At 38.2% G+C, this 25,976-nt stretch overlaps 1 protein-coding gene across 4 annotated transcripts in view; it reads right to left on the bottom strand.

The window, feature by feature from the left end:
- TBCK (TBC1 domain containing kinase) overlaps window positions 1-25,642 on the bottom strand; it is a 218,594-nt gene extending 192,952 nt beyond the window's left edge. For all 4 annotated transcript variants that reach the window (XM_052641924.1, XM_052641928.1, XM_052641925.1 and 1 more), the window contains exons 1-3: window positions 25,479-25,642; window positions 17,396-17,617; window positions 8,157-8,229 (exon numbers count right to left, since the gene is read on the bottom strand). In XM_052641924.1, the coding sequence (XP_052497884.1) occupies window positions 8,157-8,229; window positions 17,396-17,588 (266 nt within the window). In that variant the 5' untranslated portion in view covers window positions 17,589-17,617; window positions 25,479-25,642. The remainder of the gene's footprint in view (window positions 1-8,156; window positions 8,230-17,395; window positions 17,618-25,478) is intronic.
- Between the last annotated feature and the right edge of the window lie 334 nt (window positions 25,643-25,976).

The raw sequence follows: 25,976 nt of genomic DNA, 5'->3' as shown, positions 1-25,976 counted from the left end.
TGGTATAGAAGGGGACAGAGGTAAGTGAATTACTCGAAGAAATGTCATGTACATTGTGCCAAAGACTGGAGATATACCACTGGGCAAAAAGACAGCTTGGTATTCTTGGTACATTTTAATTCTGTGGCACTTAATCTCTTCAATCACATATTGGCAACAGTAAAAACTACTTGAAAAACTCAGACACTCTTTGGAAATAATTTAGAGAGTTTGAAGGCAAATCCAATGGCTATAAAATGCATTTTCTTCACACGCACACACAAACACACACACACAGAGCCACCAGACATTTTTAGCAGGAATGCAGATGGCAATCCATTCCTGTTGGGGACTCCCATAGACAGAGAAGCCTGGCAAGCAAAAGTCCATAGGGTCTCAAAGAGTTGGCACAACTGAAACAACTTAGCATGCACTGATCTTTAACAACACTCTTATAGCAGTAGAAAGTAGAAGTAACTGGAGTGTGAAAAAACTAAAGGCAGTAAGACCAGTTAAGAGAATGTTGCAATGCAATAGTCAAACTCTTTGTTAATTAAGGTCTGAAGTAAAGAATGTAGAGGACAGCAGTTATAAGCAATATCGCCAAGGGTGTATGAACAATACTCAGTGACAAACGGTATAAATAGTACAAAAGAGAGAGAAAGTAGAAGATAGCTGCAAGATGCCATGCCTGAGTGAAAAGCATCTTTTCTGGGCATTATTTTCTGTCTCTAGGGCTTCCCTGGTGGCTCAGACAGTAAAGAATCTGTCTGCAATGCAGGAGACCTGGGTTCGATTCAGGGGTTGGGAAGATGCCCTGAAGGAGGGTATGGCAATCCACCCACTCCAGTATTCTTGCCTGGAGAACCTGTCTTTAAACAAAACAAGTAAAATAAATATCAATTATATAAATCTCTAAGTTACTTGACTCTACTGTAATTTCTAATGCATTCTGACACTAGGGCCCTTGAATGCAAAAAATATGTACAAAAGTCTTAACTTCTACTATCAGGTTATATTCTAAAATAAGAGTATCTACTACCTATTTCTGATGACAATGACTTGTGGCTCATTATCCATCTGTGGAACATACTCTAGAATGTGTTCAAAAAACCTTTGGAATATCTAAGTCAGTGAGTGAGCAGTCTTTTAATAGGGGCAAATAAAATTTACTCATTGAGTAAGTCAGATCATGTTTTCCATCAAGCTAGTGAACAACTGCAGACACAGCCTGCTTCCCATCAAAGTTTCACATATAACCTCTGCAATGCTGATGTTTCTCTGGTAAATTTTCAAAACCATAACCCTAAAAACATATGACAAACTACCTTTTATTAAAGAAATATGCCTGCACTACTCACCCTGCCTTCACTTGCAAATTTAAGGACAATGCAGGAACTTTACCTCAAGTGCCAAAACTCTGCTGAATATCTGTCTATGAACTCTACTTGCTGGCACTTTTATAGTTTAAGAAAAAGTACATGCTCTGAATAACACAAATGGGAAATACTTTCCAAATAACACCTAGACTTAAAAGGTAAACCATTTTCCTCACACTTACTTTAATGGGAGTGACAAAGGTGTTATCTCTTTTTTAATATTCTCTGGAAAATATTTTAGAAATGAGATATAGTTTAAGATTTTCCACTTTTCAGTATCTTGAATCTGGCTTTAGGGTAGCAATTAAATAGATTCACAGGCACTAGATATGAGATGACTTCAAACAAATCTTTCAAACACTATTTTTTTTTTTTCCTTGAAATGTACTAGTTATAGGAGTTTAATTGAATTCCATGCTTCTATGTTTCCAGAAAATAATTTTGATCATTTAACTGAAACTGGAGAGAATACTGGCGAGAGAGAACTCTGGCACAAGTAACATATAAAAGCCACTGAAAAGAGAGCAGCAAACTCCAAAAATTACTTCCTTAGATTCAAGCTTGAACAGATTTTAAAGAAAATGGTGAGTTTCCTCTTTCAAGCCAAGTTAGCAAACTAACCTCACAAATAACATTAATTCATAAAAGACTGACTCATTAATTAGCTCCAAGTCATAGTACAAATTATCATCTTTGGTTTGGATAACATGAATTCTTGAAAGCATTTTATGGCTATTAAAATTATAAAAAGAACACAATTTTCTAGTGATATCTGAAAACTTCAGATAGTCTTAAATTACAATAGTTGTGGTACAAATTACTACCATAATGTTTTAGTACACATATTGCTTTAAAGATACTAAATTTATTGTGAAAAAAATTAGTGAGTAAATTGACACCAGACTCTTACTCTAAGTTTCTAGTTTTCATTAGTCTATTCCCTGAACCAATGATTTTATGGAAGATGCAAATTTTTCTTTAAAATATAAACCCAGTAAGATCAATGCCTTAAATGATGCCTAAGTTTGGATAATTAACTGCAAATAGCTTGGACTACAAGGAGATCCAACTAGTCCATCATAAAGGAGATCAGCCCTGGGTATTCTTTGAAAGGACTGATGCTGAAGCTGAAACTCCAATACTTTGGCCAACTCATGCAAAGACTTGACTCATTGGAAAAAACTCTGATGCTGGGAGGGATTGGGGGCAGGAGGAGAAGGGGACAAGAGGATGAGATGGCTGGATGGCATCACCGACTCGATGGACAGGAGTTTGGGTAAGCTCCAGGAGTTGGTGATGGACAGGGAGGCCTGGCGTGCTGCGATTCATGGGGTCGCAAAGAGTTGGACACAACTGAGCGACGGAACTGAACTGAGCTACCAGACAAGTGGATGCTTACAGTTTTGCAACAGAGACAGATGGACAAGTAAAAAACATGGGTCTCACATAGCAAGCCCATCTAAATAGATTTCCTGTTTACTTTTCATCAGCCTTTCTTACAGGTGCAAGATGCTTACTTTTGGCAGTTAAGGGAAAGAACTGATTTATAAGCCAAAAGAACATCTTCTCACTTTCTGTAAACAAGTTATAGAATTGATTAAAATTGTCGCACATCAATTCTGCACATGAAACGGCTCTGTTGCTGGAGACAAAATTAATCCAAATATGTGGAAAGTCAAATAGTTTATAACAAAGCTAACTTAGATGGATAGATCATATAACAACTTGGAACTGAACCCGACAGAAGCATTTTTACTCAAAGGTGGCAAGTGCTGAATGTTATATTCCAAAACAAGCAAGGGAAATACTGAATTTTAATCTAGAGCCAAAATGATTTTAAAAAGTACTTCACATAAATGTTAAACATATCTCACGTGAAGAAATTACAAAGATCTGTAAGACTATCACGGACTCTCTTTTAAATAAATGAGAAAGACTATGTAAATGGCATGAAAGACAATAAGAAATTTGCATTTAATCCTACTGATGTTCCACTAATTACTCAAAGACTATGCATCCACCTATAACATTTCATCCTCATGAAGACATATACAAAGGCATTAAAGAAAGGTGGCCTCTTTATACCTGTACACTGTTGAGACTAATGGTATTTAACGTTATGAGATTTATTATCTCTAAAACAAGGATAAACAACGACAGGAACAGAAAAGTAAAACTTTTCATGAGCTAATGGATTTAATCTATTGGTAAAACAATGGCAATTGTGTCCTTATACAATGCAAATGTAAATAAAGTAAAAGGACAGAGTTGAGATAAAATGATGAAAACGGAAATTTGTCTTCTGATTCATCAGCTTCTCTTTCCTTCAGCTGTTTCAGTAAGTCCAAGAAGAACATATCAGTATATGGGCAGAGGGGAAACGTGGAGATCAGAAGGAACATCCTACAGTTACTACCATCCTGATGACAGAGAACTACCCTGCTCATGGTTTACAGAGTCCTCAGGAATGGCTGGGAGCGTAAGGCCTTGGGTAACATCAATTTAGATGATGTAAAGCAATTCCAGTTGTAGCAGAGCTATGTCCTCTGGTACTTCTGGATATTCCCTTAATTGTTTATCCCCTCTTCCTGGTGTAAACGTCTTCCTTTCTTCCATTCCAAGTGCCCTAAATGAGTACTGAATAATTTTAGGAACTTTATTTTTCAGTTAGTGTTAATGTTGATTTAGTATTTCATTCCTATTCCCCGCCCCCAGATTTTTTAATACTTGTATGATCTTCAAGACTTCTGTGATAGCCAGCCTCTACGATGACCTCCAATCCCCCTGGATTCCTGGGATTCACATTCTTGTGTTGTCTTCTCCCAAATGAATAGAGTTAATGGCCGACCTTTCTATCCAATAAGATATAGTGATGGTGGCTCCTGAGGCGAGGTCATAAAAGGCATTGCAGGTCCCACTTTGTTTCCTCTCATCTCTTAGACTGCTCACTCACTCATTCTAGGAGAAGTCAACCACCATACTGTGAGAATTCAGCCAAGAGGTCTGCAGAAAGGCCCTCAAGACAGGGAGGAAATTAAACCTCCTGTCAACAACCGGCACCAAATGAGTGAGCTAACTTAGAAACAGATCTTGAATCCCTAATGGAGGTTTCAGATGACTACAGCCCCAGCTGATACACTGACTGCAATGACATGAGATCCTGAGCTAAAAAACCACTCAGCTAAACATTCCTGAATTTCTGACCCAGGGAAATTATATAAATTGATAAATGCTTATTATTGTTTTAAGCTGCTAAGTGCTGAAGTAGTTACTCAACAATAACTAATTCATACTAATTCTTCTTATAGAAACAAACAAAAAAAACCACAAAAGTATGCCACTGGATGAAGCATCTTCATTAACAACAAATATTGTTGCTATATGAGAGACTCACAATCCAAGCCAAGTAAATATCTCAACAGGCTCTTAAAAACTTTTTTGAGGTATAATTTACATAGGTGAAATGCATGTTCTTAAGGCATACATGTCAGTGAATTTTGACAAGTTTTGCAAGAATATGTACTGTATAAGTAATACCTAATCAAGATGTAAAAATTTCGATTCCCCAGCAAGTTCCCTCGAGGCCATTTGGAATCAGTTCCTGTATTCTCACTTCCCAACCAGCATCAAGCACTGTTTTCATATCTACCATCGTAGATGAGTTTTGTTTTAAAACTTCATATAAATAGAAGAATATGACATTAGTATCTGCTTTCTTTTGCTCACCATAATATTTCTAAGGTTCATCATGTTGTGTACATCAGTAGTTGATTCCATTTTATTGCTGATTAACATACTGCGATCTGCTTACCTATCCTCCCATTGATGGATATTTGAATTCTTCCCAGTTTGGGGCTTCTAGGTTTCTGGAAGCATTCTTGTGCAAATATTTTGTTGGACATGCATTTTCTTGATCTAATACCAAGGCAGGGCGGGACTACAAGGAGGCAAATGCGATACCTCTTGGGCACAAATTTAAGGGGCTCCTCTACCTAGGAGTCTCAGCCTCTGTGGGGTCTCTGGGTCCTGGTGCGCACAAGGTTTGTTTGAGCCCTCTGAGCGTCTCTGGTGGGAACAGGGTTTGATTCTAAACGCAAATTCTCCCTTCCTGCCATCTTGCTGGGGATTCTCCTTTGCCCTTGGGCCTGGGGCATCTCTTCACAGCTGCTCCAGTGCCTACTTTCTTACTGGGGTTTCTTTGACTTTGGATGTGGGGTATCTCCCCACACCTGCTCCAGCTAAGAGCAGCTGCCGCTCCTGACCTTGGATGTGGGATATTTCCTCACTGCCACTCGTTCCAGTGCCACGCAGACACAGCGGCCACAGGACTGGAAAAGATCAGTTTTTATTCCAGTCCCAAAGAAAGGCAATGCCAAAGAATGCTCAAACCACTGTACAACTGCACTCATCTCACACACTAGCAAAGTAATGCTTAAAATTCTCCAAGCCAGGCTTCAACAATACATGAACCGTGAACCAGATGTTCAAGCTGGATTTAGAAAAGGAAGAGGAACCAGAGTTCAAATTGCCAACATCCACAGGATCACAGAAATAACAAGACTTCCAGAAAAACATCTATTTCTGCTTTATTGACTATGCCAAAGCCTTTGAGTGTGTAGATCACCATAAACTGTGGAAACTTCTTCAAGAGATGGGAATACCAGACCACCTGACCTGCCTCTTGAGAAATGTGTATGCAGGTCAAGAAGCAACAGTTAGAACTGGACATGGAACAACAGACTGGTTCCAAATAGGAAAAGGAGTTTGTCAAGGCTGTGTATTGTCACCCTGCTTATTTAACTTCTATGCAAAGTACATCATGAGAAACATTGGGCTGGAAGAAGCACAAGCTGGAATCAAGATTGCTGGAAATATCAATAACCTCAGATATGCAGATGACACCACCCTTATGGCAGAAAGGGAAGAAGAACTAGAAAGCCTCCTGATGGAAGTGAAAGAGGAGAGTGAAAAAGTTGGCTTAAAACTCAACATTCAGAAAACTAAGATCACAGCATTCGGCCCCATCACCTCATGGCAAATAGAAAGGGAAACTGGAAACACTGACAGACTATTTTTGGGGCCTCCAAAATCACTGCAGATGGTGACTGCAGCCATGAAATTAAAAGATGCTTGCTCCTTGGAAGAAAATTTATGACCAACCTAGACAGCATATTGAAAGAGCAGAGACATTACTTTGCCAACAAAGGTCCATCTATTCAAAGCTATGGTTTTTCTAGTGGTCATGTATGGATGTGGGAGTTGGACTATAAAGAAAACTGAGAGCCGAAAAATTGATGCTTTTGAACTGTGTTGTTGGAGAAGACTCTTGAGAGTCCCTTGGACTGCAAGGAGATCCAACCAGTCCATCCTAAAGGAAATCAGTCCTGAATATTCATTGGAAGGCCTGATGTTGAAGCTGAAACTCCAATACTTTGGCCACCTGATGCAAAGAACTGACTCATTTGAAAAGACCCTGATGCTGGGAAAGATTGAAGGGGGGAGGAGAAGGGGACGACAGAGGATGAGATGGTTGGATGGCATCACTGACTCAATAGACATGAGTTTGAGCAAACTCTGGGAGCTGGCAATGGACAGGGAGGCCTGGCGTACTGCTGTCCATGGGGTCGCAAAGAGTCGGACATGACTGAGCAACTGAACTGAACTTTCATGAAGATTTTTCTTTTCTTTTTTATTTTAGAATAGATGGCCTATAAATTAAAGTATAAATTTAAATTGGTGAGCAAACAGCAATATGGTTTTTAACAAATACAATCAAAGATTTGTGACATGCAAAAATTATATTTATAAAAACATATTTACTAAGTCATGGTTAATATACAGAAAAGCCACTTTTATTACTATGGTCACATTAGACTTCGAAAAAAGCAAGTGAGGCAATAGTGGATTTGATATCTGCATCTTGCATTCCAGATACCACTTAAAGCTAACCATTTAAAGTAGCAATGAAAGTACTTTTACTCAACTTACTTCTTTTGCTGCTATTAAATTACTACCATTTATTAAGATACACATTTTTCCTCCCTCGAAAAAGATGTATCATTATCTATAATATAGCAATGATTAAAAAATATTGACAAAGAATAGGAATATTTCTTCAATGTAGGATGGATAATTACAATCATATAAAAGCTCAAGATAAGCAATATTCATTCCTTTAGTACAATTTTATTCATTAAAAATATTTTTCATGATTTTAAGATAATTTCAGAAAATCAGTGAAGAAGCTCATTTAATAGTACATTTACAGTAAAGTTTAGATCACATATTTTTCTTGCCAAAAATGCCTGAGATAGAAAGCAAATTTCATATGTCATTGAAATAACTGAATTTAAACTGTATGATTAGATTCCATTGAAGCCATGATTAGTATTTCTCTCTATTCTTCAACGTGGCCTTAGTTTATACAGTACACCATGTTCCTAGGAATACCCCTACTGTGTGAGAAGTTACCAGCTACTTGTCTCTGGAAAATACTCTTCAGCTATGTTAAAGAAAAGCTTAGTACTAAAAAGATTTTAAGTTTTCACATATATCCTCTTTGGTAACTTTTTGTCAAGTACTTTGCAGAATGCCTACAAAAGCTGAACACTGGATAATGTCAATGCTGAATTTCTATGAGGCCTTTGCATTAATTTTCCTAAAATGAAAATTTACAACCAGATTTTATCATTAAACAAATAACAGAAGGAACTGAGACCCTGCGGTTTCTAGGTAAAATGCCTTCTTGTTTGCCAATTTCTGCTTCTCATTTAGCTGTCCTGATAGCACACACAGTACCTCACGGGTCTCCCTTCACGGAGCAAGTCTTCTAGACTCCGTTCACAGTGTTCAGCTACCACCACCAACCTCTCTGAGTGAAGAAAAAAGCAAAAAGCAAATGCACTTTAGATTTGATTAATATAACATTTTAGTAACAAAACAACATACTTCACTAAAGATATTAACATATAGTACAAATGATATTTGAAAAGAGCTTTTCAAAGTCTATATTAACTATTAACTACACAAAAATCAGATCTCTAGAATAACAAGATAAATGTGTTAGAAAACAATACATCAAATAACAATCTTCATTTTGTGATTTCTCCCCTGTGCATTAGGAAAAACAGCTGGAAAGGTTTACCTTTGGCAAAAAGAACTGATCCTTCTTCTGACACAGGCTAGCAGAAGGAAAAGCTTGGATGAAGATATAAAGAAATTTTAGGGGAAACTGGGATCTAGGGACAAACTGTCTTGACAGTCTGGCTCAAACATAAGGTCTCTGAAACTGAATTCAGAAACTGGATAAAAGTAGAAATGTTCTGAATCATGATTATGGAGAAAGAACTGAAAATCAACTTGCGATTGTTTGTAACATAATGGGGCCTGCTGAGATTAGTAATAATAAAATTTTCATGAGCACAATATATAGTATGATGGAATTTTTATTTTCCAACAGATCAACGGTCTTAGGATAAGTCAGCACAGTTTTGAAGGTTAGTCCATACATTTTTAATGTAATCATTAGTTAATTATTGACTGACACATTGTCTGACACAGTAGCAGATCAACAAACTCTTTCTTTCTAGATGAAACAATGTGAGAGGAACCAGAGAAAGGCACAATTGGGCTCACAAGTGGCTGGGGATTTGATAAGGTTATTTCAGGAGAGATTAGTTTTTAAAGGAAATTGGGGTACTATGTATATCTTTGCAAAATGAGTTCTAAGACAAGGAAGAAAGTAAACACAAAATGATGGTAGTGGTGGTGGTTTAGTGGCTAAGCTCTTTGTGATTCTACAGATTGCAGCCCACCAGGCTCCTCTGTCCATGGGATTTTCCAGGCAAGAATATTGGGGTGGGTTGCCATTTCCTTCTCAGATGGCAAACCAAGACAAGAAAAAGAAGTAAAGTAAAAAGGGACCGGAAATGGTGATGACTACATAGAGGTTTGGTGAAAATGAAAAATGGCAAAGGTAGAAAAATGAGAGCAGAAGGCAGGAAAAATTTCAGAGGAGGTGATCCAGTAAAAGGAAAAACTCCCAGTAAGCACTGGTTCAAGGGAAGGTCAGGTCTGGCCTGCTGAGAGCAGAGACGACGGACAATGGTGTGCAGGCAACCATGTGAAGTGTGAGAGCAGGATGTTGTAGGTCACTTCTTGGATGCACAAACTGAGGTGGTGGCATTATATAGAATGACCTGAAACACAAAATTTAAACTACCACAAATGAATACCATCACTTTCAGGGGAAAAAAAAGAAAGCTCCAGGTAATCTGAACAGGAACTTAAAGAAAATTAAATTTGAAAGACCATGAAATGAAGCGGGAAAAAATGAATAGGAAAGAAAGCTGTGAGATAAAAGGTCTAGTTCTTCAATTCAATACAGAAAAGAGCATGCAAAGTTGAATTCCAAGTGATTTAGCACAATGAAGATCTAGAAGGAAAAAGCAAACAACACTGTCAGAAAACCAAAATGGGAAGCAGCATTTCTGTCAGTTTTCCTTACACCTCACTGGCTACCTCTCCTTAGTCTCCTCGGTAGACTGGTAACTCTTCTACCCAAACTTAAATCCTTCTAGCTCCTCAACCTTTGATTCTGGGTCTTCAACTGTGTTTTCTCCTTATTTATTCCCAAGGCTGAAAGACTCCTAAATTTTACGTCAAGCCCAGAGTTCTCTTTTAAACTCCATAGCCAATTTCTCACTTTAATATAAAAGTCACCTCAAACTCAACAGAACTCAAACTGAATTTATAGTTTGCTCCTCAAGCCTTTCCCTTTAGAACCAGTAAATGGTACCACATCCTGCTAGCTGCTCAGGCTACAAACTTAGCAGTAATCTCCATTTCTCAAATCCAAAGAAAAGGCACTGCTATTTCTATCTCTCAAATGTCTACAGAATTTGCAGTTTGCTTCATCTACCACAATCTGGGTCCAAGCCATTTCGTACTAGATTACTAAAACAATCTCTTAACCAATCATCTCCAATTAATTGTTACTGCCCTCTAACATATTTTCATACTAAAATCTAAGTGCTAAAATAATAATTAATAAAAGTGAATATGTAACTCCCTGTCTAGCATTGTTTTTTGTTATCCTTCACCTTTCCTACCTTAAAGTACTATTACATGGATTCCCATTGCCTAAGATGATCTTCCCTGTTTTTCTCCCAGTGAACGCCTATTATGAAACACAGTAATTAAGAGTGCAGACTATTTGGTTTGGGCTCAAATTTTAGGTTTAACACTCATTAGTTTGCTAGCCTCTCTATGCCAAAGTTTCCTCTTCTGCAAAATGAGGGAAAAATAAGGACCTACCTCACAGAGCTGTTGTGAGGCTGAAATGAGTTAATATAAAATAAGGACCTGGCATATAAGAATCACTAAGTGTTAGCTATTATTATTACTACACAGTTAAATGTGATTTCCTCCAGAAACACTTTCCTGGTCCCCCCAAATCAATTTGTGCCTTCTATAATATAATCTATTTCACAATGTACTTTTCTTTCATAGCACTCATTTGAAATCCTAAGGATTTGTATACATTTTTATCTAATATCTTTGTTCTTTACTAGGTAATGCATTTCCTGATGGTAGGAAAGATTTTGACCTTGTTCAAAATGCATCACCAGTGTCTAACATGATATCTCAAACATACACATCTAATTTAAAAATACTTGTTAAATTAGTTAACTTGAGCAAAGACTCAATGTGGCCATTAGAAATGAATAAATCTCATATAATGACTGTCATTTTCTAAATAGAAATCTGTCCTTTGTAGAAAAGTATATGCCTACTCTGTAAACTAGGTGTAATAATACCACAATAGCACTGATTTTAATATAAAATACCATCAGAATATGCTACAATGTGCATACTCCATTAATTGATAATTTTAAATTAGATATTCACAAGTCTCCATATCTAAACTGTTTGGCATTAGTATAAAATTTGTCAGATTTACAATGATTTAAAAAAAAATGATCAAGTTTCTTCAGGAAACTCCTTCAAAACTTCATAAACTAGAGTTTGCCAAAGCTACAGGATCCTAAGGAACTTTAAAAGTAAATATTACTTTAATATAGCAGACCCATAATCCTGGCAGAATATCAAAGATTCTCCCAGAGGTAATGGAATATATACCAAGACAATGTTTCCAATATGAACCAGGTTTTTCTCCAAAAAATCATTACAGAGAATTCATCCTGAAACTGTAAACAACTGTTTGAAAATAACTTCTGCTTGTTATAAAACAATATAGTTTCACAGAATAAAATATGACAAACATATTTGAGAATCATAACATGCCAAATATGTCAGCAATATAGTGGCATTATTTATAAAAAACAAATGTGACACCAAGATGAACTTTAAAGAGTTGAACATATAAGCACCATGAAATAATCTTTCCTATATGAAATATTTGATGAGTGCCAAGTGTCTCTGTAGTGTACATACAGCTTGAATTGTAAGTTTTAAGTCAATGCTAAGAAGTGGAAGAGAGCACAATATTAATCAAGACAGATAATAAAGTAGTTGAATAAAAAGATGGACTAAATGAAAGATTTTAAAAAACTTTTAGAGAAAGAGGTAAATTGTGAATGTGTTAAGATAATATGAAAGCTTATTAGAATAGTTACTGCATCATTCTTTATTCACAGTAAAAACTGAGACTAGCTCATCACCTTTTAAATAAAATATCTAAATAAATATTTATACAGGCAAACTGATAAAGGATAATTCTGTGCCTAAGAAACAGTATTGTTACTAGGTCACTGTGATGGTCAGGTTTATGAGTCAACAGGCTAGGCTATACAGTCTTCAGTTATTCAAACGCTAGCCTAGGTGTTACTGTGAAGGCATTAGATAATTGATTAAAATCTACAATTAGTTTAATGTGAGTAAGGTTGATTACCCTAGATAATCTTGGTGGTCCTGACTCAATCAGTTACTAAGGCCTTAACAGTAGAATTCAGTCTTTTCTGGAGAAGAAACTCTACTCTTGGGACTATGACTTCAGCTATTATATAAAAATTCACCTTGTCCTTGATGATCTGCCCTATGGATTTCAGGCTAGCTTACCCAGCCCCCACAATCACATAAACCAACTCCAACCAATTAATCTATAGCTATCAGGCTCTCTAGCCGTCTGTCTCCTACTAGTTCCGTTTCTTTGATGGAACTCTAAACTGATACAGACACTCAGGCTGAAATATATATATGCAGCTAGAGATACACGATTATCTTATAGGCCCTTAACAATTCAATTATTCTCCACCTAAATTTCAAATCTATTAATTAAAATAATTTTGTTCTTGATTTTCTAGCAATAAAAAAAAAGATTTTGGGTAATCAATACCAAATCAATTGGAATATATTACCATTTATAATCCTTTCTATGCTTCTAAAATTGCTGAGATTTGAAGTTCAAAAGAAAAAGATTAAAGTTTGTTAACTTAAGTATTTTCATGCTTTACTGACCTTTTCTCTTTTAAAGATATTTTATTCAATTTCTCTTTTGATAAATCAAGTTCAAAAATTCGAATGTAAACTATTCTTGAGATTAAATACATCAACCTGCTGAGTTAGCAAGAAACTAATATCATCTTGAATCAGTTCTGAATGATCTGTTGGAAACAGTGAAAGCTTGACTTCTGAACTAACCTAACATGTGAAAACATAATGTTACTAAAATGAACCACATGTTACACGTTACTCCAAGTAAAATGGGGAGAGTGTGGGACTAACAATGACAAGATGAGAAATATCTGCGTAGCAAGAACAGAATAAAGGAACCAAAATTAAAATTCTTTGAGGAGACAAGAACAGTCCAAACCAAAATGATTACATCATTGAGAAATATGCATTGCTCACCTAGGAGATTGTTGACTTTTCAAACTAAATGTAACTGAAATGACTGGGATGTTTGGGACAAACAGACCTTCACAACAACACTTACTCTAATTTCATTAGTTACTCCTTATGCTTACGACTTTTCAGGACAATGAATATTGCCAATAGTTAAAAAAAAAAAAAAGTAATCCAATTCCCTAACCTTTGGATAATAACAGATATCTTCATTCCAGGCAGTCAAACTTAAAATATATGAATTTTATACACATCCATAATCTGCGTGTCCCTGGAAGAGAGGGCCGTGGAGACCTAGAAGCAGGACAATCAGGGGAAACAGAGTAACCAGGAATATGGTTACTGGGCCTAAGGAGACTACCCACATTGTTGAGCCAGGTTCAAAATTAACAGAGTTTAACAGTGTCCAAGAGGACTACTTCCTACCTGACATTTATAACTAAAAAGAAGTTTCCTGTGCAGTTAGCAGTAGGGTCCCCCAGAGAGATTATGTCATAAGGTTTTTCCTAGTTCAGTATTTACAGAGGCTCACTTAGGTAGAGGGATGAAAAAAAGGAGCTCAAGACTCTTGACTCTAGGACTACTGAGTCAATTATCCCAAAATGCCTAGGGAAAACTGGACAGAGGCAAGACCCCAGTCATCTGAAGGGATGCTCCAAATAGGCTTCCAGTCAGTGGGAAAGAATAAAGGGCACTTCAGGATACAAGCATAAAGAAGTCCTGGGTTCCCCTGGTGGCTCAGTGGTAAAGAATTGGCCTGCACAGGTTCCATCCCTGATCCAGGAAGGTCCCACATGCCACAGAGAAACTAAGCCCATGCGCCACAACAGGTGAGCTGGTGCTTTAAAGCCTGGGAACTGAAACTATTGAATCTGTGCGCCCTAGAGCCCAGGCTCTGCAACAAGAGAAGCCACCACAATGAGAAGACCAGAGCACCACAGCTAGAGAGTAGCCCCCGACTGCCGCAACTAGAGAAAAGCCCGAGGAGCAATGAAGATCCAGTACAGCCAAAAATAAATAAATAAATAAATCTAAAAAAAAAAAAAAGAAAAAGTCCCAAGAACTGAGTAAAGTGGCAAGAATTCGGGAAGATAAGCATAGTCCAAATTTTCAGATCTACAACAGCAAATTTTGGTTACTCATTACAGATGATAATGATCTACCATATAGTTATATTGGAGTGATTTTGGAACCAGGCCAATTCCACAAGCCAAAATTCTTTAGAATTTGTAATTGGGTAGGGGTGGGGTGGTATTTGAGGCATTCAGGGGTTGACAATATCTTATCACCTATTTGGTTATATAAAAGCCCCAAATGATATCTACAATTTAGTTATTGTCTTGAAGCTCTTTAGCAAACAAAAACTTTAGCAAAAAGGTTTTTTAAATTTGCTTGTTTGTAAACAACAAACTTGCCAAAAGTTCCTTAATTGCTACTTAATTGCTCTGTGCCTCAATTTCCTCATCTGTAAAATGTGAATACAAAAAGAGTTCCTACTTCATGGTAATGTTGTAAGGATTAAGTTAATTAAAATACGTAAAGCATTTAGAATACTGCCTAATAAGTAATAAACAATAAATGTTAGCCATTATTAACATTTATTACAAAAACATTTTCCATTCAAATTCTATAAAACTTTCAGAGAAACTATTTTCAAGAGGCATAACCTAGACTACTTGAAAGTATCATTTAGCCTGTTTTTCAGCAAAACTAAGGAAATAAGAGTTTGCATTTTTTTTCAGCACCTGTAATATTAGGTTGAAACATCTGAAAATGAGATTTTTAAGGGAATAAAAACAGTACAATATCAGTAAGTATATGGGGTTAACTTTCACAATTCATTTTGTTAGAAAAATTAAATATATTTCACTGAAATGCATTTAAAATAATTTTAAGCATGAAATTAAGCTTTCAAAAATAATTTTAAAATAATTAAAATATTGCCACCATAAGCACCTTCAGGGGTGCTATGGATTGAACATTTGTGCCCCACCTCCCCAATCCATATGTTGACACCTAATCCTCAGTGTGATGGTGTCCAGCAGTGGGGCTTTTGGGGGGGTGGGGGTGGTGGTGATTAGATCATGAGGGTGTCCATGCTAAGTCGCTTCAGCCATGTCCAATTCTTTGCAACCCCCCGGACTGTAGCCCACCAGGCTTCTCTGTCCATGGATTCTCCAGGCAAGTACTGAAGTGGGTTGGCATGGCCTTCTCCAGGGATCTTCCCAATCCAGGGATTGAACTCGAGTCTCTTACATCTTCTGCATTGACAGGCACTAGCCCCACATGGGAAGCCATGAGGGTAGGGCCCTCACAAACAGGATCAGTGCTCTTCTTTTGTAAAAGAAGCCTGGGAAAACTCCCTTTCCCCTCCCACCAAGTGAGGTTACAGGGAGAAGATGACTGTTAATGTAGAAGTGGGCCTCACCAGACATAGCATCTGCTATTGCCTTAATCTTGGATATCCCAGCCACCAGAACTGTAAGAAATAGACTCTTCTTGTTTATAAGCCACTCGGTTTATAGTGTCCTATTTTAGCAAGGAGAATGGGCTAAGATACAAGTTATAAAAGAACCTGACTTTATGACTGCATGCGTGCATGCTAAATCGCTTCAGTCATATACAACTCTTTGTGACTCTAGGGACCATAGCCAGGCTCCTCTGTCCATGGGATTCTCTAGGCAAGAATCACAGTGTAGGTTACCAAGCCCTCCACCAGAGAATTGAACCTACATCTCTTACATCTTCTGCACTGGCAGCCAAGTTCTTTACCACCAGTGCTACCTGGGAAGCCTCAACTATACTACTAAAAAGGCAGTAAATTCTTCCTGGTGAAATACTGACTTTTTAACCAATAGAATTCAACTCTACTAAATGAAATCGTATATAAAAAGACTAATGCAGCTACGAAGAGGTAAAAACATTAGTGACCCTCTTTTCAGGGGAAAAAACTTAGCCCAGATTATTACTTTCAATCATAAAATACATTCTAGTAGACAATTCTAAAGTTTCTATTGGGCTTCTCAGGTGGCTCAGTGGTAATGAATCCACCTGCCAACGCAGGAGATGCAAGAGATGCATGTTTGATCCCTGGGTCAGGAAGATCCCCTGAAGAAGGAAACGGCAAACCACTTCAGTCTTCTTGCCTGGAAAATTCCATGGACAGAGGAACCTGGTGGGCTACCGCCCGCAGGGTCACAGCGAGTCGGACATGACGAGAGACAGAACACAAAGTTTCTAACATTAGAATTTTCATTTCCTTTTTGGAGAGATGAAGAAATATACTTGAGGATAGGGGCTTCCCTAAAAAAGAATATTAAAAATCTTGATTCTTAGATCTGAGAAATGTGAATCATTCAAATGCAGTCAGGAAAACTCAAATGACTCAGTTTGGCTGGAGCAAAAAGTGATGGCAAGCAAACATACACACTCTGATTACTTTATATGTTTACTATTTATTATAATGGCTTCTCTGGTGGCTCAGATGGTAAAGCATTTGCCTGCAATGCAGGAGACCCAGGTTCGATCCCTGGGTTAGGAAGACCCCTGGAGAAGGGAATGGCAACCCACTCCAGTATTCTTGCCTGGAGAATCCCAGGGACAGAGGAGTCTGGCGGGCTACAGTCCATTGGGCTGCAAAGAGTCAGACAGGACTGAGCGATTAACACTTACTGTGTATCAGTTCAGCTCAGTGGCTCAGTCGTGTCCGACCCTTTGCAACCCCATGAACAGCAGCACGCCAGGCCTCCCTGTCCATCACTAACTCCTGGAGTCCACCCAAACTGATGTCCATCGAGTTGGCGATGCCATCCAACCATCTCATCCTCTGTTGTCCCCTTCTCCTGCCCTCAATCTTTCCCAGCATCAGGGTCTTTTCAAATGAGTCAGCTCTTCATATCAAGTGGCCAAAGTATTGGAGTTTGAGCTTCAACATCAGTCCTTCCAATGAACACCCAGGACTGATCTCCTTTAGGATGGACTGGTTGGATCTCCTTGCAGTCCAAGGGACTCTCAAGAGTCTTCTCCAACACCACAGTTCAGAAGCATCAATTCTTTGGTGCTCAGCTTTCTTTATAGTCCAACTCTCACATCCAAAACAATACACTGTGTATATTATAACCTAATCAGGGTAACAGGGTAGAGAACACAAAATATGAGAAAACAACACTCACCATGCTTTCCCCTAGAAATATCCACATACTGGCACAGTCTGGGGTGAGTGATGGTCTTGAGGATTTGAAAGCGCCCTAAAATCTTGATGGAATTTGGTGTGAGAGGAAGCCCATTGCTTCCACAGACATCATGGGGCAGAGCAGAGGCAAAGAAGGTAAAGGCACCCATTTCGGCATCCTTCAAGGGAAACATTCTTGGTGTCCTAAATCTTCCCAGGTAATCTAGAAAAGGAGAGAATTTTTTGATAGATCAGCTAAACATTAAGCCAGTGTTTTCTCACCTTAAATATGACTGAAAGTGAAAGTGAAGTCGCTCAGTCGTGCTCGACTCTTTGCAACCCCATGGACTGTAGCCTACTAGGCTCCTCTGTCCATGGGATTTTCCAGGCAACAGTACTGGAGTAGGGTGCCACTGCCTTCTCCAGGGGATCTGCCCAACCCAGGGATTGAACCCAGGTCTCCCGCATTGTAGACAGACGCTTCACCATCTGAGCCATAACCATATATAATTTGGAGGGAGATGTCAATTGTACATTTTACAGCAAAATTATCAATGTGAGAAAATTTTAAGATAATATCAAAGAGGAAAGACCATCCAATCATGAATTTACATGGTAGCTCCAAATCAAAATCAAAGATTTGCAATGGCATATAAAGGAAAAGACAGAACACTCCCTCTGCAAGGATGCCTGACAATTTTAAGAGTTTAGAAGTTTGTTATTGTACATTCACATTAATAAGGCTCTTCTTTTTACCCGAAGTTTGAATATACCACAGACTACAAGTACTTTTCTTTTTCACAGTGCAAGGAGTCAGGAAAGAGGAAATAAGGACACCAACCAGAACTTTAAATAATCAAGGACTCTAACAGTACTAAGTATCAAACTAACATCACCCAGCAATCCCACTAATAGGCATACGCCCTGAGGAAACCAAAACTGAAAAAGACACGTGTACCCCAAGGTTCAATGCAGCACTATTTATAATAGTTAAGGCATGGAAGCAACCTAGATGTCCACTGACAAATGAACGGATAAAGAGCTGTGGTGCATATATACAATGGAATATTATTCAGCCATAAAAAGGAACACATTTGAGTCAGGTCTAATGAAGTGGATGAACCTAGAGCCTATTATATAGAGTGAAGTAAGTCAGAAAGAGATAAGCAAATATCATTATTAATGCACATGTGTATTTATATATATATATATATGGAATCTAAAAAGATGGTACTGATGAACAGATTTTCAGGGTAGCAATGGAGATGCAGACAGAGAGAATAGACTTACACTGGTGGCGTGGGGAGGAAGGAAAGGGTGTGGGATGAATGGAGAGAGAACATGGAAACATATACATTACCATGTGCAAAATAGATAGTCAATGGGAGTTTGCTGTATGACTTAGGGAACTCAAACTGGGGCTCTTCAACAATCTAAAGGGGTGGGATGGGGTGGGAAGGAGGTTCAAGAGGAACGGCACATGCGTCTACCTATGACTGATTCATGTTGATAGCAGAAACCAACACAATATTGCGAAGCAATTATCCTTCAATTAAAAATAAATAAATTTTTTAAAATAAAAAAAGAATTAAACTAGATAACAAACAGCGTTATAATGTTACTTAAATAACTAATCGATTTTTGTTTTAAAGCCAGGCGCTTTGCAAGTGATGTTTTACTCCCCTCATTGATCTTGACAGATGTTATTGCCTCCAGGTTAGAAACAGATATTCTACCTGAAGATCCTGAGGGGTCCTAGCACCATAGTTTCCAAAGCAAATGGAGTCCAGCATTGTATCATGAAGTGGCCTGAAGATTAAGAAGCTTAGTTTAAAATCTGTTATCACATTATGGCAACCACAATGAAAAAGGTCTCCCAACAAAAAATATATCTCTCATCTAGGTATCTCACTAAAAAGACATTGATTGGTCAGGGACTGCATTCTTCCCTTCCAGTTTCACAATAAAACCTGGAATTCTAAATCAAGACAATAGGCTGCTTTTCATAAATCTGTCCAGAAACTTCATTTAAACATTAAAAAGAACTGTTTTAAAAGGTGTAAACTCATAATAAGGAAAAGGGTGGAAAAAGGCCGTGAGCTGATTTTAAGAAATTCCTATAAAGCATTCTGAATAGGCTAAGAGCATTGTCATAAGAAACAGACAGAAGGAGGTTACAATCTATGCTACAGTTAAGAGGTGTGCTCATCCTCTTCAGAACAGAGGCTTCAGATTCAGAGAAGGAGGGAACAGTGGTGAACAACAGCAGTCAGAAGAATATCTGAAATGAGAAATATGGCATTTGAAAGGCTGAAGAATAGAAGACTCAACTTTGCCACCAGATCCCCATTCAGTTCAGTTCAGCTCAGTCGCTCAGTTGTGTCTGACTCTGCAACCCCATGAATCGCAGCACGCCAGGCCTCCCTGTTCATCACCATCTCCCGGAGTTCACTCAGACTCACGTCCACTGAGTCAGTGATGCCATCCAGCCATCTCATCCTCGGTTGTCCCCTTCTCCTCCTGCCCCCAATCCCTCCCAGCATCAGAGTTTTTTCCAATGAGTCAACTCTTCTCACGAGGTGGCCAAAGTACTGGAGCTTCAGCTTTAGCATCATTCCTTCCAAAGAAATCCCAGGGTTGATCTCCTTCAGAATGGACTGGTTGGATCTCCTTGCAGTCCAAGGGACTCTCAAGAGTCTTCTCCAACACCACTGGCAAGTTATTTATCCTCCTATCCAAGGATAAGGTTACTACTGCACCATTGTATGAAAAGCAGTCATGAGATTAGGGAAGAATCCATAAGAAACTTCAAAAATACTAAGTAATATCCTAGTTCTTAATTGATGGGTTAAGGGTGTTCATATTATTCTCCATAATTTCACATTCTATATCTCCACCTATCTATATATATGTGCTATATACAATATATTTCATAAAATTGAAAGCTTTTTTCATTTTAAATTGAAAAACATTTTTAAACACAATGAAATGATTTTCAACAAAGGCCAAGGAATTGAATAGGAAAAGGACAGTCTTTTTAATAAATGGTGCTATAAAAAGATGTTCATATGGGAAGAAGATTAACCTCAATTTCTACTGCTACATCCACAGAAGTCTGATATGGATTACAGACCTAAATGTAAAAGCTAAAACTGTTAAGTCTTCTGCACAAGAAGAAAAAAAAAAGAGAGAGAATATTTTTGCAACCTTGGAATAGGCGAAGATTTCTCAAGCAGGATAAGAAAAGCCATAAAAAATGAACTTTAGGGGCCTCCTTGGTGGTCCAGGGGTTAAGAATCCACCTGCCAGGACAGAGGACATGGGTTCGATTCCTAGTCTGGAAGATCCCACATGACACAGAGCAACCAAGCACATGCACCGCCAACCACCAAGCCCCAGCTCTAGAGCGCACAAGCCTCAGCTACTGGCCCATGTGTCCTAGAGCCTGTGGTCTGCAACAAGAGAAGCCTCTGCAGTAAGAAGCCTGAGCACCACAACAGAGTTGCCCCGCCCGTGGCAACTAGAGAAACCCGTGCACAGCAATGAAAACCTAGCAGAGCCAAACATAAATAAATAAATCTTTTCAAAAAATACTTTATTTTTAAAAATCTATTGTTTCTCTGTCCTAGCAACAAACAAATGGAAATTAAAATGAAAACAGATCTCATCTGAGCCGATTAAAAACAAAACAATGAGAATTTTTTAAAGAAGATGAACTTTATAAAGTGGGCTTCATCAAAATTAAAAACAATGCACATTAAAAGCCACATTTGAGAAAATACAAATCCAAACTAAAGTTAATTATGACATATCTATCTATATATACATGTGATATTTTTATAAAATACATGTATATATGTGTATATATATATGCATGTATGTTTGTATATATGATAACAGGGCTTATCTGGTAACAGACTAGCATTCAGAATATATAAAGAATGCCTATGACTTAATAAAAAGAAAAACAAGTCAACACAAAACAGGTAAAAATCTGAAATGTGTATTTTTCACAAAAGAGGAATACAAATAGACAATAAACACATAAATAGTTCTCAATGTAATTAATCAGCAGGAAAATGCAAATTAAAACCACAACATACCATTTTACAACTACCAGAATGGCTAAAATTGGAGTGACTGGCAATACCAAGTGTTGAGAAAAATGTGGAATTGGAGCTGATTCTCTGCTGTTTATGGTAGTGCTAAAATGACACAAGAACTTTGAAAAACTGTACTAAAGTTAATAGTACCCCTTACGACTCAAATTCCATTCCTATTGGGTATTAACCCAATAAAAACTAAAATGTCCATAAAAATACTTGTACGAGAATGTTCACAGTAGTTTGTTTCTTAACAGCCCCAAACTGGAAGCAAGGTAAACATCACACAAGTGAACTTCTAAGCAAGTTGTGGTATATTCATCCAATGAAACGCTATTTCAAAACAACAAAAAAGGAATAAATATGCCAAAATATGGATGTATCTCAAAAATATTACATTGATGAAAGCGGCAGACACAGAAGAGTTCATATCCTATGGCTCCATTTAAGTGTTACAGGACTACAGTTTTAAACTATAGTGGTAAGAATGAGAATGGAGTGCTTGGGGTGGGGAGGAGGGTGGTGGGAACAGTCTTGGCAATGGAAAGGTAGGAACTTTCTGGAGTAGTACAAATGTTTCACATCTTGATTAGGGTGGTGATTGTTACATGTTTGTTGACATGTATCAAAACTCACCAAACTGGTCACTTAAAATCAGTGCATTTTAATATACATAAATTTTATCTCATTAAAAAAAGAACAATGAAACAAAATTAAGCAAATATGAGAAAAATAATTTTAAAAATCAGTGCTTGGAAATTAAACATGATTATCAAACTAGATAGAAGTGTTGGAAAATAAAGGAGACTACAACTCAGAACATGAAGCAAATGCACAAACAGATAAAAACATAAAAGATTACAAACACAGTGAATCAAACCAAGAATTCAACAACCACCTAACAGGAATTTCAACAAAAGAGAACAGAGAAAAATAAACAGGGAAAAATTATAAATGATTAGGAGGAAATTCCCCTCAGTTGAAGGAAAATTAAAGATGCTTCTAATTTTAAGAAGACTAAATTAACCAGAGATATTTATTCAGGCTTCATTGAATGAGTTCATTGCAAGGAGAACAAACTTAGAACAAAACATGTCATAACAGATTTTCAAAGCTTCAAGTACAACTAAAAACGTTAATCATTTCAGAGAGAAAACAAATAGTTTCGGCGTTAAAACATCAAGACCCAACACTCATTCTCATGTCCTCAAGAGGATCAACGGAAGCCAGAAGATGGTGACGCCTTGAAAAACTGTAAGAAACAAAATTTAGTTTCTATACCCAGCCAAAGTACCAATCATAATAGTAAAATAATAATTTACACTATGCAAACATTAAAAAAATAAAATCACTACCCACATATTTTTTATGAATAAATTTTTTAAGGATGTATTCTACCAAAACAGTTGGAGAAGGCAATGGCACCCCACTCTAGTACTCTTGCCTGGAAAATCCCATGGATGGAGGAGCCTGGTGGGCTGCAGTCCATGGGGTCGCTGAGAGTTGGACACAACTGAGCAACTTCACTTTCACTTTTCACTGTCATGCATTGGAAAAGGAAATGGCAACCCACTCCAGTGTTCTTGCCTGGAGAATCCCAGTGACGGAGGAGCCTGTTGGGCTGCCGTCTATGGGGTCACGCAGAGTCGCACATGACTGAAGTGACTTAGCAGCTACCAAAACAGGAGAAGACCAAGTAGTAAAAGACATTGTACCTTATCGTATCTTTGCACAATACTGTCACATTGTACCTTACTCAAGATTTCAAGGAATATAATCCCGTATGGAAGCTGTCAAAAGGACCAGAAAGTAATCTGTTCAAATCAAACAGAAAGTAATGGGGCTCCAAGGGAAATGTCTTCAAGAAGAGAAATGGCAGGGAGGAGGTTCTCATACAAAGAATAAGAGGACTTGGTGAATAAAGCACATGAATCTTTTCCCTCGAAGAAAGTACAAAGTCCTCTGTGAAAGTGAGGAGGGTCAAAAACTATATAATTAGTATATAATCCAAAAAATTAAGCACACTTAACTATGACATAATTTTTGTTACTGCAGAGGAGGAAACAACAACCCATTTGACATTAATATTACAAATCTCATTAGTGTGGTACATAGGTTATGAAATTAAACACCTGGAAGAAAATGTATAATGGCATATTTCTTGGCTATGCACTGAAGTTTATTTACAAAACCATAATATTGTAACATTGTACTGGTTTTTATACACATAAACAAAGCAAAAAACAATTGGAGTTAAGAAATATACTGTAACTATTAATAACATTGTCAGTGTATAAGGAAAAGTCCATCTACTGAAAGGCAGGAGTGGATGTGGTTTTTGCCATTTAAAGGTAGAGTCACTACTTTCCTTGCTTTACTAAATAAGGAGCCAAATATATGTATTTTCAAAAGTTGATGTGAAAAAATAAAGTCTACATATTATTTAGAATTATGAAATTAACCAGTATTAAAACTAAAAATTGTGATAACCACTCAAAAATTTGTAGAAGAGAGGTAGTGGATGGTGTGGGCTATCTTAAGAAGTCAATTTAAAAAAAAAAGAATTCGCAGTTTAACATATTTTTCAACATCCATACCTAAAATCAGAAAAGATTAAATGTGGTTATCTTTGAATGAACAGGACTGAGGGCAGGAAGGAAGACACTGAGCTGCTGCATTTTATTATTACTATGCCTTTTGATTTTCAATTAGACACACCTATCACTTAGACAACTAAAGATCAAATCACCAAATAAAACGCAAATAATTCAAAACTATAAAACACTAGTTAGCACAAACCATTTCATCAACGTTCTGCTTCAACTACGTCTTAAGTTGCTGCTGTTGCTGCTGCTGCCGCTGCTAAGTCGCTTCAGTCGTGTCCGACTCTGTGCGACTCCATAGAAGGCAGCCCATCAGGCTCCCCCGTCCCTGAGATTCTCCAGGCAAGAACACTGGAGTGGGTTGCCATTTCCTTCTCCAGTGCATGAAAGTGAAAAGTGAAAGTGAAGTTGCTCAATCGTGTCCGACTCTTAGAGACCCCATGGACTGCAGCCTACCAGGCTCCTCCGTCCATGGGATATTCCAGGCAAGAGTACTGGAGTAGGGTGCCATTGCCTTCTCCGACGTCTTAAGTTGGGTATACATAAAAAGGTTCACATTCAACAAATACACTCACATAGATTTCCTCACACTTGGTAAGTGGAAGAAAGTCAGTGGGGAGGAAAAAAATACCTGAGATGAGAAATTAGTTGAGAGAGAGAGAGAGAGAAAAAAAAAAACAATATAAGAAGCTCGATCTGAACATTCATTCATTCACCAAATATCCTGAAGTTCCTATTTTAAGTCAGCCGCTTTTCCAGCTTCTGCCCCACCAGTGAACAAACACGACAATATTTGCCCTCAAAGAACTTGAAGCGGAAATGCATCATAGGCAAAAAAGGTCAAAAATTGGGCAAAAGATGCTAATTTCATTATAAATAAAACAGTTTACACATTTTTAATGGGTTAATAACACTAGTCCATTTACTTTATATATACTTTTCCTCAGCCCAAACAAAAACAGGGACAAGAGTCCTTGAAAAGCAACCACTGACAACTCTTTTATATTCTTCCACTTCACAAATGAATGTCACATTTCGATAACTAAGCCTTTGAAAACAAGAAACAAACCAAAGCAAGAGTTCGAATCTACGTTGACTAGTGGAGAGAGTCGAATCCACATTCTCTAAGCTCCTCTTTCAACCTTCCTTTGGAACAGCCAGGCAGCAGTCCCTTTTTAAAAAATGCCTACAGTTCTCAAAGGACTGAGTTGAGTAGAAGGAGGGCTGTAGGTGGGGACTGGAAATTGGGATCAGTAGCCAAAAGCAGCACTGACCTCTTTCAACCACAGCGGGAAGTGCGGGGTCATTCGCTGCATCTGACCCGCCTCTACCTCCCGTCTCAAACACCCATAAAAAACTGGGAAACCCAAATACCTGCCTCTGGGTCTGAGGGCGCAGGCAGACAGAAAGACAAGTGGATGGAGCTGCTACACAGGGCCCCAGAGCTGTCGCTGTGGCTGGTGTTGCCGCTATTGCTTAGGGCACCAGGCCGCGCATTGCAGGTACTTCTACAAAAGAGGCTGCTCCTGGAGCTCCAGGGGCTCCAAGACTGCCCTCTGCCCGCGAGCGAAGTTAGCGGGGGTTGCCAGCTCGGAATCCGGCCAGGAGCGCGAGCCGGGCGCTCTCCGCTGACAGCTCCCAGCTCTCCCAGCTACCCGCAGCTCGGCCCTTTCCTCTGACATCACAGATTCTGCGACGGCACTCTAAAGAAAGACCCCGGCGTGTGGCATCTTGCCTCTTGCCCAACCTGGCGAGAAAATGTAGCGACCGAGGAAGAGATGCAGGATGATTGGCGTTATTGACTGAGGGAATGGACGACAGGAGATGTGGTGTGGCTGCCCACAGAAAAGCGGGGGACAGAGAATTTGGAGTGGAC

Source organism: Budorcas taxicolor, chromosome 6, assembly GCF_023091745.1.
Source record: "Budorcas taxicolor isolate Tak-1 chromosome 6, Takin1.1, whole genome shotgun sequence".
In the NCBI taxonomy this organism is placed as follows: domain Eukaryota; kingdom Metazoa; phylum Chordata; class Mammalia; order Artiodactyla; family Bovidae; genus Budorcas; species Budorcas taxicolor.
Note: the sequence above shows the minus strand (reverse complement) of the source record. Positions and strands in the feature narration are given on the sequence as shown.